Source organism: Mytilus galloprovincialis, chromosome 10 (genome assembly GCF_965363235.1).
Source record: "Mytilus galloprovincialis chromosome 10, xbMytGall1.hap1.1, whole genome shotgun sequence".
NCBI lineage: Eukaryota > Metazoa > Mollusca > Bivalvia > Mytilida > Mytilidae > Mytilus > Mytilus galloprovincialis.
The window spans coordinates 69047207-69066521 of record NC_134847.1 but is presented as its reverse complement, the minus strand read 5'-3'; the positions used below and the strand labels follow the sequence as shown (position 1 = coordinate 69066521).

Sequence of the window (19315 nt, the reverse complement as noted above, 5' to 3'; positions counted from 1 at the left end):
ATATCCTACATTGTCAAACAGACGTTTCTTCAAGACAGTAGCGATTGTAGTAAAGTTAAGGCACGGAAAGTAGAAATTGAATACACTCACAAAAAGACACACACACACACATGCACAGCTATAAGGGATTAGGGATTTTCTGTTTTGAATTTTCCTCGGAGTTCAGTATTTTTGCGATTTTATTTTTTTCTAATTTCAAACGGATAACAAACAGTTAATCCTTTGATGTTAAGGGAAGTTTTAGACTTGTGGTAGAAACAAAATAAATAAACGAATAAGATAGACAATGTTATTACATTCGATTTGGTATCAGTATGAGTATCAAGATGACCCATGGCTAAAAAGTATCCTCTATTGTGTTCGTTCTTTTGCTATCCAGTGTACACAAGAATCATTATAAAAAAGTTAAAAAAATCAATAAAAGTCACACACAAATATTTTTTAATTTAAATTTTCTATTCGCTAAAATATTTTCAATCATAATTTATTTTAACGAGAAGTTCAGAAGCAATATTTGAATTGGAATACAGTTTTGTTGAATTACAACGACTATTCACAGTATTAATTATTTACAAAGTGCTATTTTGTTTATAGGGGAGGAATCTACGATGTATGTCTAGGGAATCAGAAGAATGTTTGGCTGATTATTCACCTGCAAATATGTACGACTAACACTTTATGCACATATATTATTGATGACTAAAAAATCGTGAATCAATGTAAAATTAAAGAAAGTTTACCTGCAACCCCCCCATTTTTGTGTTACTTACAATCTCTCTATTCCAACAAGGAAAGAAAAAAAATGTAATTACAATATATGCTGTTTTTATCATTTTAAAATAACAAGTAAATTTACATGTTTTTAGTAAAGAAAAGTTCATTATTCATATGAAACATTAGTTAAATATGATTTAACAATTTAGAAGAAGAAAGAAATTAAACCACACTTCGACATTTACTTATGAAATTCAAAATCTAGAAATAGACAGAACACCTGAGATAACTGTAGGACGGGGCATCTGCTTTATGACATAAAGCCAGTTTTGTTATATTCTGATATTGACTGAAATGGTAGGTTCTAAGAAAGGTAAAATCAAATATATAGTATTGATGAATCTAGTTTTCTTGTTCTTTTTACCATATTCAGTGATCTATGTAGCACCCTGTTTAATCCATCTGAAAAAATGAAAATAAAACATAATAACAATATAATAATAATAATAATAATAATTAGATAATAATAAGACGATAAAATAGCACGTCTTTCTAGTTGTACGCAGTCTAATGTAGTACAAGAATTCCCTACGATATACCTGAACATCAATCAAACGTAATTATTAATTGTCAAAATACATATTATCATTATATATGGCACCGCCTCTACAACACGACTAGTTAATGGTGTCTTATCTATTTATAATTGTCAACTTCTGGTGTTAACTTAAGTGGTGTGTGAACATAAGTTGCTGTCCATCGTTTGTGTGAATGAAGAAGTTAAATTAACACTTCAAAGGATAATTCGAAAAATGAAAGCTGGTCATTACGATGATGTGGAATCTGCCAGGAAGACACAGGTAATCAATAGATGTAGATATGATAATATATGAAATGATATAGTTTTATAATATGGGTTCGATTAATGATAATAAAGAGATGGAACCAATTGCCCATTATTTTTATTTTTTTTTTTTTTTATATCAAACTATTTATATAGTCTATTTTCAAAGACTAAATTCACTCTTGAAGTGCGAACTTAAGGATTCCAACAATTGCAAGTATTTTGACCATGTGAACATGGTGAACAAATTTTAAATGCAAAAAGATTGCTCAGATCTGGAATTATAATAAATTGAGTAATTATCGAAATCAAAATATGTTTTTTTCAACTAAAATACGAACCTACAGTTACTTAAATTATGTATTGTCATGATAACTTGTTGCAAAACTTTCTGATATCAGATAATAAACATAGCCCTCCCCCCCCCCCCCAAAAAAAAAAATAGATAAATAAAAATATAATTAAATAACTTTATACAAAAAATAAAAAAAATAAAACAAAACTATAATAATAAACAATATTACATAAGTAACTTATTAAACCCCACTGACATTAACTTTTCCTTCGTTTTCCACACTAATCTGATTTTGACAGTGAAATTAATTAACGGGATGTTATCTGGAACATGATACCATTTATTATTCGCAGATGTTACCAAGCTCGAAGCATCAAATTAATTTATCATCTTGTAAGCGGGTTAACATTAAAATAAAATAAATTTTAATAGGATGTTTTATTTTCTTCCTTCATATTAAAATACTACCAGAGGATCACTAAAACCATTATTTTCAATAATATGGTAAATAACATTGTTGTTATGAAACGCTTTACTAAATCAATCGTCGTCCCCACCCTCCCCCACAAAGTCTATGATGTAAAAAAAAAACTGATTACACGAGTAGCTTTTTGACCATAAGAAACATTAAATGAATTGCCTGATTCATCGGAGAATACTAGAAAAATATATTATAAATCATGTCAGAACCAAAGCACTAACCACTAAGCTGATGATAATTGTAATCGTGTTTAAATACAAGCACATCCATTACACGATTATGTAAATACGTTGTTGTAATGGATATCCTTGCACCCACACTTAAATCGTAGGAGTTAACGATGTTAACATTTTTTCACGTCGCCCATGATGGCAACGGTTTTGGATATTTTGGAAATCGTTGAAAGTACACACCCGCAAATTCACATGTCTCACATGTCTTTACATTGGGAATGTTTTCAAATATGTATCAAAATATTAATTGGTTATAGTTTGTTTAACGACCAATGGCACATATTTTACTCATATGTATGCTGGAAGATAACAAATTAACAATAAGAAGTAGGTCCTGTAAATGAGACCGACAAGGATAAAGGTGGAAAGGACAAGATTTACATGTTCACCATTTTGGCCCATTTAAAAAAAATCAAAAAGTATAATATATCTATCAAATTACATCTTTCAGATGATCACTAGAAAGATATAAGTATTTATATTTTTGAAATGCGTCTTTCGGTATCTGAGCTCTAGTAAAATGACAAAATGTTGATGTTAAATCATAGTCCCCCGTAAATGGAGAGTGCCAAAAAAGAAAAGAAGAAAACTCTCCCGAATTGTCCGTAGCTGATATGTGCGAGTCAGCATTTTTTGCTCCCATACAACACACTCTTTGTTTTCCAGTGGTAGTCCGAATGGGCTGCCTTCATCCTAGCCGACCTACCTTACAGGAACAACCTTTTTTGTCAACTGATAAATTGTTTTCTTTCCAAATATGCAAAAAATATTTGCTACTTGATTATAACAAGCAACAATCAAAAGATCCTAGCCTTTTTCTACAGAATGAAATTGTTATACATTGGACCTTATTTGTAGCTTTACTTTTGGAATCATTTTAGATGCAAACTGTTTTACAAAATAAGATTATTATTTCATTTGACGCTTATATATTTCTGAATTGCAGCCAAAGTGGTTCTCAGACATAACACTTTTAAAATTCTAATAGATAAATGGTAGCATTTTATTTTTTATTTGACGAAGAATTTTATAAAGGAGAATGTTCAACTTCGAATGCCAAATGCCAACTCTGTCTTGTACTAGAGCAACACACTGATCTGAATTATCACGAGTTAGTTCAAAGGGTAACAGTACAAACTGTCTGGAAAACGTGGCTTTCCTCCCGGACACATCATTTTAATTATCATTATTGAGACCCTTAACTGAGCAGTCTTTAATATAACTCCTGAGTTGTTTAAGCTTTTAATTTTGACATTTTAATAGGGACTTTCCTTTTTGATTTTTCCTCGGAGTTCAGTATTTTTGCAATTTTACTTTTCCCTGAATAACGCAAAAGTTTTTTCGACCAACTAAGAATCAATGGTTAGAACATGAAATTGTCAGACTATGTATAAAATCCGTAATATTTTTTTGAGGGGCGTGTTTAAGATTAATTATATTACATAATTATTTAACGTTGTAAATATAATTAGTTTACACCACAAACAACAATCATGTCAACTTGTAATTTAATCTTTTATAGGCGTATGCAACTGACAGTCAAGATGACACAGTTGTAGTACAAATATATTTGTCAACAAAAGTAACGATACACGACTTTGAACTTCAACTTATCATAAAATATATAAAAGGAATAAATTGTTAATTTAATAAAAAGAAAAAAGATTAAGTCGCAAAGCAAATGCATTCTGACCACGTTGAAAAGTGAGAAAAGGCCGTGTTATTGACAACATTTTGCAGTAAATAATAAAAAAAAAAAAAAAAAAAAAAAAAAAAAATAGGCACTCAATTTCAAAGTATTTAAATATCTGCAAAGACATATAAAATTTAAATCAGACCCTTTAAATGATTCAAGTTTTAAGTTTTGACAGTCGAAACGAAAACACTTAAACTTTGAATTTGGTTAATAACGTTTGATTTTATCCGTTTCTATGGACTTCCTTCCCCCTTTAACATTAACCTTTAAGTGTGATATTTTCATTTTAATTCTTTCATTCGGTTTAAACAGTTTGTTGGGAAAAACATTTTTAAAACAACATAGAATAGCGTGTAAAATTTTTCGCATTTTGGTCTTTTTTCATATAAGAAATATGAGACGTATTTGTAAACTTGAAAGCTTTGTTACCGCATATCCTATTTCATTATATATGAAAAATGCACAGCCTTGTATATATGCTTTTGTTTACTTGTTTATATGACTTTTACTAGCAACGACAAATATAAACCCGCTAAATACACGTTAGAGTATTAACTTCATAGATCAAACTTGTATACATCAAATCCACAACCGATTCCCATTTTACGAATTCATCGATCTATTTTACCCTCATTTATAAAACATACATATAGTACAAAAGGACTAGCAACAAGAACTTATTATACTTAGAGGATGAAGATATTGTTTATTTTTACATATATGCCTTAAAAAAATGTTTTTAATACAAACCTAAGATATGTAAACATTAAAATTGAATAATAAATATTCTATTTCAAAGGATATGAATCCGAAAATAATTCGAAATTAAATTATAACGCATCACACAACCGGTTTTTACAACCTTTTTGACATCACCATACTAAATCATATTGCACATTAATCACAGACTGAGGAAGTGTGTAACACAGCGCTTCACAATCCGCATAGTTAAAAGTAAATTCTCCATGTATATCGTCATTCTTTTCAATAGTTTGATTATATTGGTTGCAAGTTTAGAAAACAAATAATCAATCAAACGTAATCTTTATTAATTTTTATAAGTTTTAAAAAACCTGACAAAGATTTTTTTTAAAGAAATTTTGTTTTATTCGATATTATAAAAGAGAACACAAACAGGACAACCTTGTCGCAAGTTCTTTTAGTGTTAAAAAGAAAACTTTTTCAACACTTTTAAACTATACAAATGAGTTCATATACCTGTGGTTTCAATAATTCTCGAATTGTGCGAAAATATAACTAAATAATGTACGATAATATACGATAAAGTCTTGCAGTAGAGTATACTAGCAACATAATGTAGAAATAAACAGATAAAATATATTAAAAATTTATTCTGTGTTATAAAAATGTTTGAAAAAGCATCGGATCAGGACATTTTATTAATACACTCGTATATTATAGAACACGTCATATGATTTTAAAAGATGTTTCTCATCTTAAGAGGTAACGGGAGGTCTTCAAAATTAATGTTAACATTCTACGTATCGGAAACTTTGTCGTTTACTATCATAATGTCAAAGTTGTTATGAATCAAATTAAATTTAACGATAAACAAGGATATGAAGTAAATTTATGTTAATTAAATGTTTTTGTTTTCGTTTAAAAGTCAGAACTATTTTTATTGCGTTTCAGTATTTTTCACTGAATGTCTAATGAAGAAAAATTCTAATTCAAAATTACAACAAAAATATAATTATTTTAGTTATAAACGATTATACTGAATTTTGCAAATAAAAATAATGATAATAATACATATTAATTTCAAATATGGCATCTGAAGTATTGAGAAAAAAAATATGAATAAATGTTGACTATATATATTGATTTGTTTAAATTCAATATCTTATATCTTATTTTTGTCACAGGAAACTGTATTAAAATTTCACGCCCAAGCTAAACGATGGATAGCTTACACAGTTATATCTGGGAGTCTAGCTGTTGTTGCGGTGACCGGAATCCTTGTTGGAATGTATTTGACTGGAAACCTAAGTAGAACACAGGAGGAAAATAATCAGATAGCTGTAAGTAATGAAGGATTGAAATAAATATGAGAAATGAAACAAATGGGACAAGCATGGCACACAGAGCAGCCACACTACCTTAAAAAAGACACTATGTAATAGATCACAATGTATGAGAATGGAAAGATGATACAACTGTTATACAATAAGGACTAATCAGGCATAAAACTTAGACATCCATTTACAAATATCAAAATGCTGTCTCATATATATTAATTGACATCTACTTTCACTTTCAAGAATATACTACATGTGTTTCAAGAAACACAACCTACGATGTCATGGTATTATCATTATGCTATTATGACCGAACATGTTTTACGCATTTTGTGTACATCTTGACAAGAAACAATTACCAGCTGATACTTAAAATGTGTTTTGTAGGTCACGATTATGACAACTGTTAAATAGATATTGATAATTTTTTGTTGATATCTACTTATATATTCAATTAATTTAAGGATGTTAATGTCGATTGAGGAGAAAATGTTTCAATTAAACTTGTCAAACTGTCATTTGATATTTTTTTTTAAAACTACATAAGAGTTGATAGTCTTGTAACCAATGTTTACTCTTAATACCAAAAACTATTTTTGTGCTATACATTTATCGATTAATGTGTTTTATTTCTAGCATATGTAATGAATTAAAAAGTAGATCAAAGCTATGACTATTATTTTAGTATAATAGCCCAAGATCATAATTTTGATTGGAGCATATGCAATGAATTATAAAAGTAGATGAAAGCTAGGACTATTATACTAGTATAAAAAGCTGGGACTATTAAACTAGTACAATAGTCCCAGATAAAAGTGACTAAACAACAGGCACAACCTGTTCAGATTTAATACATTGTTAACGATTTAAATTTATTTTTAGTCAGTGTTAATCTTAGCTTTTATAAAAACTTTTTTTTGGGAAATTTCCCAGCGATTTTATATAAACAATAACGTAAATTATATCACCACATCAATGACGTAACAATTAACATTAATTATTAATATATCCAATGATAATAATAGCATTACACGTCCCGGAACTAGACAAAATATCGATCAAGTTGTAAATCAATACAGACAATCGTTACAATGTAATAAATGTAATAATAAACATTATTGTTATCTAAATTATATTACACATTGTTATACGTGCAATAAACAACTTGCATTGTAGAATTTTTTTAAAATTGGAAGAAAAAAGTGGAAAGACTGCTATATTTCATCTTAAATAGAACTAAGAGTATATTGCCTTTACATGATATAGATGTCAGAAGCAAACATCTCGAAGATGCAAACTGATACTGAAACTGATGTTTGGTATTTTATAAAACAAGGTTTATTGTGTTGTCATTGAATAAAAAATTTATGGTGTGTATGAATGCTTTTTTATAACAAAATCCATACTTTAAATTATTGTAAGTTGTAAGTGAGTTTTAGTCGAATTTTGTACAAATTGTAATGTGTACAAACACTTTTTGTACAAATTACAGTTTGTACAAAGTAAAAATACAAATTACAATTTGTGCAAAGTTTAAATATAAATTATAATTTGTACAAAATGATAACTTGTACACACCATATTTACATGTATCTATTATAGTGTCAACGCCAATATGCCGGTTTTTAATCTTGGCAGTATTTTTGAAGAAAACAAATAATATCAATAAAAGAATAAAAATTAAGCAACTATCAAATGTGGCAACACTGCAATAACACAAACGTTGGTGGTGTATCGAGGTATTTCAGTCTTCCAAATCTTTTTTCTTTATTAAAATTGTTAATAAACTTTTCATGGTTAGATGTAGTTCTCTATATGATCTCATAGGATATAGGTATTTATAAATTAATATAGGATTTTAGAATTGAGAAAGTCAGTCCATGTTCTTTGAAAGTAAATATAAGTCTCTTATTTCCAGAACCAACCACGATATGGACAAGATGCACTGTATGGATCAAAGATAAACGATGACACAGATTCAAGAACATTAGACGATAATTTATTGCCAATTGTAAGTTTTTGTTATGTGATATGAAGTAAAATAAGATATAACTTGTACTTTGATTTTCCCCCTGTTATGTCAAATTATTTAAAAAATAAATAGGAAATGCCCACGCCTACCCCAAGATGTGGGATGTAGTTCGAGATATAGTGAAGGTCTCTAATAAAAAAATGGTCGATTGAAAATGACGATTAAACATGATCTATAACAAATGATTGCAAACGATCCTATTATGTATGGGACTTTCTGTCAAATTGTCCTATAGCAAATGCGTTTACAAAGTGTCATTGTAGGTCAAATTCTTAATACTCCCAAAAAGGATTTTATCAAAATCCATGGCTTTTTATCCAAGGATGTTATGTGGTTTGTGTGCAAGATGTACCAATGTTCTTATACTTTAAAAAATCGAGTTCGTTCAAAAGCTGTGTATGTCACATGATCAGCGTTTCGTAACTCTTTTAAAATTGTCGAATCAATATGATCTTATTAACATAACAGCGACATACAACTTATGCTTTTATATAGCTAATACTATACACAGCAGCATAACGTACCTTATTGTATTTAAAAAAAAATGTACTTTTATTGAAAAGATACAAGCAAGATCCATACCCTAATAGTTCAAATTTCAACAAATATATATGTATACAGCAAAGTTATTTTAATAAAAACGACCGGGTTGTTCTAGATGTATTTTCACTTTCTTCATTTCTTTTCTATACTGCAAGAACGTTCACATTTAAAGCCTATAATACGTTAAAGTTATGTGTAAAATTTGAAATAGCTATTTAATTTTTACAGGATATTGTTTTGCCAGTAACCGTTAATCCAACAACAGATCATATCAGGAAGTCACTAAATGGAATTCTAGAGCAACCTCCAGAAGTTCACTTATCACAATTAGAAGAAAACCACTTAGTGAAAGAAAAGTTGTCAACAACTCAAAAAGAAAGAACAATAAAATCAAAAATTGATTTGAATAATAAAATTATACACGAAGATACAAAACTGGATGATATTGTTTCAAATATTGTAGTCACCAATTTAAAAGAGGGTTTAAACGATGAAAACGATATTTTTGATGATTCATCTAATTCAAATTCCGCAGACGATACACATGATTCAACAGAGACATCGGAAAGTGAAAATAACGATAGCAAATTTGAGGACAGCAGCGAAAGTCAATCGAATGGGGATTCTGTTTCGGATGAAAATGATATTGAACATTCCTCAGCAGAAAGTGAAATAAAAACAATCTCAGAATCCAAAGAAGAAGATATTGAAGATTCCAATGAAAATCACCCATTGAATGGCTCAGAAGAAAATTTGACCAATTTAAGTGCTGATGACAATAGTAATGACGATTCACAAGTATCGGATACAAATAGCTCTAGTGAAGATTCACAAGTATCGGATACAAATAGCTCTAGTGAAGATTCACAAGTATCGGATACAGATAGTTCTAGTGAAGATTCGCAAATATCGGATACAAATAATTCTAGTGAAGATTCACAAATATCGGAAACACATAGTTCAAGTGACCTTGACACTGTTTTTGATAAAGACGTGAGTGGAAGCATTGCAGAATCATCTGATTCGTCTAATGAAGAAAATTCAAATTCGGATAAAGACAATTCTGATGAAAACAATTCAAATTCTGATAAACATGAATCAAAATCCAATGAAGACGATTCAGGTTCAGACAACTCAAAGTCTACTGAAAACAACTCAAAGTCTACTGAAAACAACTCAAATTTTGTTGAAGACAATTCAAGTTCAAAAGAAGACATTTCAAGTTCAAATGAAGACATTTCAAGTTCAAATGAAGACATTTCAAGTTCAAATGAAGACATTTCAAGTTCAAATAAAAACAACTCAAAGTCTGATAGAGATAGTTCAAGTTCAGAAGAAGACAACTCAAAGTCTGATGGAGACAATTCAAATTCGGATAAAAACAATTTAAGTTCAGTTGAAAACATTTCAAGTTCAGATATAGACATTTCAAGTTCAGATGAAGACATTTCAAGTTCAAATGAAAACAACTCAAAATCTGATGGAGGAAGTTCAAGTTCAGATGAGGACAACTCAAATTCGGATGGTGATAACGTAAATTCAAAGAAAGACAACTCAAAGTCTAATGAAGGCAATTCAAGTTCAGATGAAGAAAACTCAACGTCTAATGAAGACAATCTACATTCGAATGAGCATAATTTAAATTCAAAGGAAGACGACTTAAAGTTAAAATTATCTAATGAAGATAATTCAGGTTCAGATGAAGGTAACACAAAATCAAATGACGACAACTTTAATGAGGACAACTCAAAAACGAATGACGACAATTCAAATTCGGATGAGAATAACCTAAATTCAAAGGAAAACAACTCTAATTCTAATGAAGACAATTCAAGTTCAGATGAAGACATTTCAAAGTCAGATGAAGACATTTCAGATTCAAATGAAAACAATTCAAAGTCTGATGGAGATAGTTCAAGTTCAAATGACGACAAGGCAAAACCTGATGAAGACACATCAAAATCTGACGAATCCAAATCTGATAAAGACGACTCAGTTTCTAACGACGACAGCTCAAAATCAAACAAAGACAGCTCAAATGAAGAAAGCTCAAATTCCAAGCATGCCGGTTCAATTTCAAATCAAGACAGCTCAAATTCAGACGAAGAAAATCGAAATTCAAATGAAGACATATTAAAGACTGATGAAAACGAAACAAAGTCCAACAAAGGCAACTCACATTCAAATGAGGACAGCTCAAAATCAGATGAAGATATTACAATTTCAGATGAGGATATAAAATCTGATAAAGACAATTCAAAGCCGGATGCAGACCATTCAAATGCAGATGAAAAAAAGTCAAAGTCTGATGAAGACTTTTCAAATTTGAATAAAGACATGCCTAATTTGAATGTAAAAGACTCAAATTCCGACGAAAGCAGCTTTAGTACAGAAACAGACAAATCAAATTCTAATCGGGACAGCTCATCTTCAGATGAAGATGCTTCAAGTTCAGATGAAGATACTTCAAAATCAGACGAAGATACTTCGAATTCAGACGAAGATACTTCGAATTCAGACGAAGGTACTTCAAATTTAGAAACGGACGTTTCAGAGTCTGACGAAGACAACTTAAAGTCTATTGAAAACAATTCAAAATTAGAAAAAGATATTTCAAAATCTGATAGCACAAATTCGGATACCGACTTTTCAAAACTAGATAATGACTCATCAGGGTCAAATGAGATTGACTCCAATTCAAAAGAAAGTAAATCAAATTCGGAGGAAAGCAAAACAGTTTCAAGTAAAACAGATCTAAAGTCAGTAGATTCAAGTTCGAATTCACATGAAACAGATGAAAATTCGGATAAAGAAAACTCAGAGTCAATTGATTACTATTCCAGTTCAGATGAAAGTGTGTCAAACACTGATGAAACCGATTCAAATTCAAATGAGAAGGATTTACACTCTAAACGCGAAAGTAATCGAGACAGTGATAGTAATGAATCTACAAGAAAGAAAATAAATGAAAATTCACTCGTCAGTGTAACTGAAGGTAAAAACGCTGAAATAGAAAACAAAAATCATGAAAAAAGCAGCAATGAAGAAGTTGATATAGATAATACAAGTAACAAAGCTGATCAGGAAAGTACTGCAATAGACAATGTCAATAATAACAGCGACGAAAATACACCCTTGGAATCTGTCAAGTTAAACTTTGAAGCACTGATGGCAGAATTCATGAATGTAGAAAGCAATGTTTTAGATATAGCCAATAATCCAGAACTCAATAAAAGTACCATATCATCTGATAAAAATCTGAATAATTCGAATTCGGATGATTCAAATTCAAATGACAGTGATTCAGCCTCAAATGTTAGTGAATTAACTTCAGAAAAAAGCGATTCAACTTCAGATGATAGCGATTTTACTTCAGAATATAGCGATTCAACTTCAGATGATAGCGATTTTACTTCAGAATATAGCGATTCCAATTCAAATGATTACAATTCATTTTTGAATTATAGTGATTTAGATTTAGATGATAGTGATTTAGGTTCAGACCAAAGCAATTCTACTGCAGATAATAACGATTCAACTTCAGATAATAGTGATTCAACTTCAGATAATAGTGATTCAACTTCAGATACTACCGATTCAATTTCAGTTGACAGCGATTCAACTTCAAACGGTAACGATTCAACTTCAGATAATAATGATTCAAGTACTGATAATAGTGATTCAAGCACAGATAATAGTGATTCAAGTACTGATAAAAGTGATTCAAATTCAGATTATACCGAGACATATTCAGATGATACTGACTCAACGTCAAATGATAGCGATTTTGCTTCAGATGATAGCGATTCAACTTCAAATGATAGTGATTTAACTTCAAATGATAGCGATTCAGCATCAGATAATAGAAATTCTACTTCAGAAAGTAACGATTCAACTCCAGATAGTAGTGATTCAACTTCAGATAAAACAGATTCATATTCAGATGATACTGATTCCATTTCACGTAATAGCGATTCAACCTCAGATTATAGCGATTTATCTTCAGATAATAGCGATTCAACTTCAGATTATAGTGATACAAAATCAGATAATCGCGATTCTAATTCAGATAATAGCGATTCATTTTCATATTATACTAGTTCTGATGAAATAGAGTCTAATTCAGAGTCAACAGTTGAACCAAAATCACTTAAAATTGATTCAGATTCAAATGAACATATTCCAATTATCATCCAACTAGGCAATAATAAGATCAGTGAACGTTTTGACAATATAAAGGATGGAAAAGTAATTGCCGAGTCTGATGAAAAGGATAATTCTATGGATTATATTTCGCTTACAATGAATAATGCAAAAATTGATTTTGGTAAAATTGAAAGAAAACAAAACATCGATAATCACGAAACTGCAACGATGCTCAATAGTAAAGAAAAAGGTATATTCCATGAAAAACAACAACAAAAACCGACCATTAATGAAAGTGCTGACAGAGAAAGCGGTGAAGTAAAGGCTAAATCACTCTTTGAACTGGGAACTGTAGTTGCTCCATTTCATGATACAGGTACAGTATCAAACGAACGAGACATTAATATTTTTCAAAATGGAATAGCTTTAGCTGGTGATATGAAAACAAGTAATGGCAATGACATGGTAGCTAGTCAATTAATAAATAGACTTTTAGAAAGCGATTTTGCTCTGAAAGAAAAACCAAAAATCAATAATCTCAATGATTTTGCAGGTTTAAATTTTGGTAATAGCGGTGTCCTCACTACAATTTCTCTTTCGGATTTCTTAATTAACACCAAAGCTGCTCACAAACTAGTTGAAGATGACGAATCTACCGATGAAAGGTATCCTAATGGTCAACGTAATATTGTAAATATATTGGAGAAAGACAAAAAATCTGACATTTCGGACGACGAAAATGACAGTAGCAATATTGAAAGGACCAACGAAGATAATGCAAGAACAATCCAAAATGATGAAAAAAGTATAAAGACCGAAAGTGACGACACTGAGGATGATCTTAATGAAAGTGAAAATTCCGAAAACAGTTCAAATGGTGGTTTGAAATCGGAAAATGGTGATGACAGTACGAGTAGTAAAAGCGATGAAATCAAACAGGAAGATACCAGTGTGAAAAGCAAAACAGAAGACATTTATAAAAATGATGACAGTAGTGAAAAGGACAGCAAATACAGTATAACAAGCAATAATAGTCAAATAACAAATAATGAAAGTGGCAAACTAAAATCATTGAAAGAAAGTGACAAATTAAATAATGAAAACACTAATACTGACAACGACAAAGATATTAGTCATAGGGATTTAACTATTGGTGAAAGTAATAAGGTTAATTCAATTAGAAATATCCTCAAAGAAGTCTTAGTAGGGAACAAAGATAATTTATCACAGAGACGAGAAATGTCAGAAGCAGCAAAATCACCACACATCAACTTTGGAGATGGGTTCATTTCAAAACCAATCGACATTCTATCAGTAGATTCAAACGATGATACAGCTACTGGTTCAAAAAAGAAACCTGATACCGATGATGAAAACGAGAGAAGAACGTCACACAGACAACATTCCGAGTCGTTTACAACTTTTCAGCCGAGATCACAAGGAACAAATTCTCAAAACTTTCGAGAAAATCAGGTTTTGTTGTCCAATCTTTTACGTGTAAGACAAATGACATCGCCATCTTTATTTATGACTACCGTACCACCAGGTGTCGTTGGTCATCAGACACAAAGAACTGACGATGATAAGTTCTCTAGTGGAGTATTTACTAATCCGCATATGCAAATTATATCAACATCTGCACCAGCAGCAGCACATATGCCACCGCTTTCATCATTTGATCACCTTCATCAAAACCATCATCACACACACCAACATCAACATCCGCACAGGGAGACGACTAATTCGTGGTTACATTGGGACAAATAATCAAACGTCTCGGTAGTATTTTAAACTGAATTCCGTGCTTCAAGTGGAGGTAAAATAGTGCTAGATAAAATAGTGCTAGATAAAATCGAAAACTACAAAAAGGTCGATATTTCCATTAAAGACACAAAAACGTTTTGAATATTGCTTATCATCCTGTATTTAAATTGAAAATAGAAAATTGGCTCTAAAAATATTGTTGGCTCCTAGAAGTGATTGATTTTAAAATATATAGAGGAAATATTAGCATACAAATAATCTGATATCCTTTTAAATTGCTTTTTTAAATTTGTTAAAATTATTTGATTATTGAATACATTAAGGTTGACATTGATCAAATCATAACAGACACATGCATGTTATTAATTCCATTAGGGTCACAAGGTTTAATTATATTTAAATGATTGCGAATGAAGGTGAAAATGAAGTTCATGTACTTATTTTATTTCATATTACAATGATCATAAATTTTAATTACATAAGAGTGTTCTAGTTTCTACATCGACTGTAATTGACTTAAACTAGCTTCCATAAACTTCGCTTTCACTCTTTCGTCTTTTTTACAATTTGTGTTTTGTTCTATGTACCGATCTGATGTAGCAACATCGGTACAGTTGACTTGTACAGTTTGTTCTTACTCTGTGCTGTAACATCTCTGTTCCAGGTTAGAGGAGAATTGTCAGTCCCAAAGTATGGGCGTATAATTCAGTGATTGTTGTTGGTATCTATCTGTATATTTGTTATTTGTTTATTTTAATAAGTTTATTTATGCCGTTGGTTTTCGCTTTTGAATTATTTATATTTTTGACATATGATGATCTTTTATAGCTTAATATTCTGTATGGGGTTTCCACATTGTTTATATTTGTTTCAGTCATTGCCCTGTAGTTTCTGGTGTAAAGTTGTTTAATTAGTTATCATAACACTGCTCCTTGTGTTGTATATATATTAACATTATTGCAAATGGCGGAGTTTTGTGCAAGCTTATTTTTTGTTTTTCTGAAATTGTTTAACATTTCACAGCGGTATAATACTGTTAAATTATTCATCCCTTATTCTATTGATTTTGTATTTACATTGTATCATGGATCAAATTGTTAAGTTCAGTGTCTGTTTACTTGTGTTGATATGTCGTTTGATTGAGTTAAGCCATTTCAATTGATATTTTATAGTGTGTCTTTCTATGTTGTATTGTTATACTTTTGTTTCAGATAAGTGTTAAGGTCTGGTACCATTAAAACGTTTCAAACCGCTGCAATTGTTTGAATCTGTCCTAAGTCAGGAATCTGATGTTTCAGTCGTTGTCGTTTTTTGATGTGGTCATAAATATTTCTAGTTTCTCGTTTTTACATAGATTTGACGTTGGTTTTTCAGCTTGAATGGTTTTACACTAGTAATTTTTGTGGCCCTTTATAGTTTGAAGAACGTACTTTGACCTATAATGGTTTACTTTTATAAATGTGACTTGGATGGAGAGTTGTCTCTTTGGCACTCATACCACACCTTTTTATATCTATTTGAACGTAATAATAAATATTAAGGGAATATTGTGGCAGTTTGAAGTTCAGGAGAAATATGTTGGACCAGATACATTGAAGAATATTAAAAATTATTTTTTGAATTTCTAGTTTTTAGCCAGTAAAGAGTTCTATATCGACCCATTCTGAACCTGGTTTTATTAAAGACTATTGGTTCTTAGAATTTCTTTTACAGATAATACTATTATCATTTCAGCTTTCAACTAAACCTGTCTAAAGTATTTCCTGTGTTATAAATAGCTTGGTGTGTTTAATTAAATCAGATTACAACATCTGTCTTTGTTTCAATAATTTTTAAATTACCATATGTGCATTTTCAATATTTCATCATCAGGAAATGCGTTTGTGTTCAATATAGGGGAAACTATCAGTGTGTCACCCTATAAATGATCAAATTGACATACAATAAGATAGTACTTGTCTTTCAACAGATTTGCACCTAACTTAGTTATAAATTACTCATTTTACATGGTGAATATATACTCTATTGAACATTCGCCTGTCACGCATAATGTAGACAAACTTTCTTTGTCAATTAGTCAATTATGTCTCATGTTCATGTTTATTTTAGTATACTTTATGTCTCTACGTATAATTGTTCTCACTTTGTTACCTAGTAAAATTATTTAGTATTATATATAGGTGTTCATAGTTTGCGCCTTACAACCATGTTTGTCATATTATTCATATTTTATGTATTTTCGGCTGGTTCCGAAACAGTCTTCTGTTTTAACATGAATGTACTCATAATTAACGGATATAAGTGATCGTTCATAAACATTTTGCCATAATGACTAGTTCAGCTCGTTTTTGAATAAACTAGCTTAACCTGAAAATCCAATTTCGAACATACTAAATTCCAACAGAAAAATGTTGGACTTATTTATTGTTATTAATTGTCAGTTTTATGTGAGTTCTTTCGATACTTTTCCCTATCTTTCTCATTTCTTCACAATTTAGGAAGAAGAAATAGGTATGTTGTAATAACTAATTGGGTGTGTTTTTTTACTTGTGTTCCTTAACAAGTGTTCTTTAACACGTGCTCTGTGTACTGTTCACTTTCTTACATATATTCTTAGGTATTACATGTATTTCCTTTAGACTTATTATGCAATAGACATGAGTTTTTCTTTTTGCTTAAATAGCAGAAACAATTTCAGTACAATAATGCACAGAGTATTCCCAACAATACTTTCGAATGCATATTTCAGAAAAACCATACAGCAATCACATTTTGTTTTATATTTTTGACTTTGGTTAAGGAGTACATTAGAAATCAGACCTCAGATTCTAGTACTTATACAGGTATCTTGATAGGCAATTTTGTTTTAGCATTAAAACACTAGGAGTATTTAGGTCAATCTGATCAAATAATGTGAAGAAAGAATGCATCTTACAAGGTATAATATCCCTCACAAAAATAAATCTCTGCAGTCTTTAAAAGCCAATAAGCGGACGAGTCAAACCTGACAATGGTTATTATATTTTATTTGTTCAACGTTATGTATGCACTGCTAAATAACACAATCAGTTTTGAATTGCTTGTACGCATAGGCTAAGCCATTTTTTGACAATTGATAAATAGGTCGTTAATATTTGGACACCAATATATCTTTTATTTATCATGGACCAAAAGATAACTTGATATTTGCAAATAAAGTACTTACAAAATGATTGTCGATATGCCTCATTAATGCATAATCCATATATTTTATGCCACAACTCTTTTACATATTTACTATTCATTTGAATAAAGATATATTTTTCTTAATTAAGAATCCGTTATATATATATATTTCATACGAATAAATAAATATAATGTATTCATTTGATTCCATTCAATTCGCTATTGGATTGTTGAGTATGTTTAGACTTGTATTATTATACTTATGAAAACTCAGAAAAAAGAGACATTATTTAATTTAAGGTGACCTCCATAGTCGACACATGTTCCTTCAAGTGATTTGGTGTCTATTTGGGTTTATTGCTCATAATGTTTGATTTTTGGGGATCCCTTATTTTTAGTTAAAACTAGAACACACCCGTGAAATCGCGGGCATTCAGAGCGTTGTTTAAAGTATGTAAAGTGTTGTTGGAAGAATTTTGTTAAATATTGAATGACTGGAGAATTTCAGTAAAAGTATCATAAGTCATAGGTAATTGGGGACAGGAAAATGTTTTTATTTTATCCCTCCTCCTTTATTTCCAAAATTCCCAATTTTTGGTTTTCTATCAATTTCAATATGAACATACATTTAGTATGTTATGAACATTTAAGTAAGGAGCCTGTAATTCAGTGGTTGTCGTTTGTTTATGTGTTACACTTTATTTCCAAAATTCCCAATTTTTGGTTTTCTATCAATTTCAATATGAATATACATTTAGTATGTTATGAACATTTAAGTAAGGAGCCTGTAATTCAGTCGTTGTCGTTTGTTTATGTGTTACATACTAGTTTTTCGTTCATTTTTTGAACATAAATAAGGCCGCTAGTTTTCTCGTTTGAATTGTTTTACATTGTTATTTCGGGGCCTTTTAAAGCTGAGTATGCGGTGTGGGTTTTAAGGCCGTACGGTGACCTATAGTTGTTAGTTTCTGTGTCATTTTGGTCACTTGTGGAGAGTTGTCAACATGACAATCATACCACATCTTCTTTTCTTTTGTAATCAATGAATTTTGTAAAAGATTTAATGACTGGAGAATTTCAGAAAAGGTATCAAAAGTTCACATGAATAATTTTAGCGCTTATCTGTATATTATGAACATTCATAACCGAGTTCATTACTATATAAATAAAGTGTATTTACTTTCAATTCTAAGTTTTCTAATCGATCCATGGTGGTCATAGATATAGTATACAGACCCTTAATAAACTCTGTGACCGCCGTGGATAGTAAACTTGAAAAGAATAGCAGATAGAATTCTGAAAATACACTTTATTCGTTCAAAGTATACAGAAAAACGCAAACCGGAAGTCTAATCTGACTTAA

At 30.3% G+C, this 19315-nt stretch overlaps 2 protein-coding genes across 2 annotated transcripts in view; one reads left to right on the top strand and one right to left on the bottom strand.

The window, feature by feature from the left end:
• Window positions 1–19315, bottom strand: part of LOC143048243 (superoxide dismutase [Mn], mitochondrial-like) — a 368265-nt gene that overhangs the window by 81296 nt on the left and 267654 nt on the right. The window lies entirely within an intron of this gene.
• On the top strand, window positions 1429–18000 carry LOC143048238 (uncharacterized). Its single transcript, XM_076221795.1, has 4 exons — window positions 1429–1574; window positions 6150–6305; window positions 8221–8313; window positions 9106–18000. Exons 1-4 carry the CDS (start codon window positions 1527–1529, stop codon window positions 14788–14790), a joined length of 5982 nt encoding a protein of 1993 aa, XP_076077910.1. The 5' UTR covers window positions 1429–1526; the 3' UTR covers window positions 14791–18000.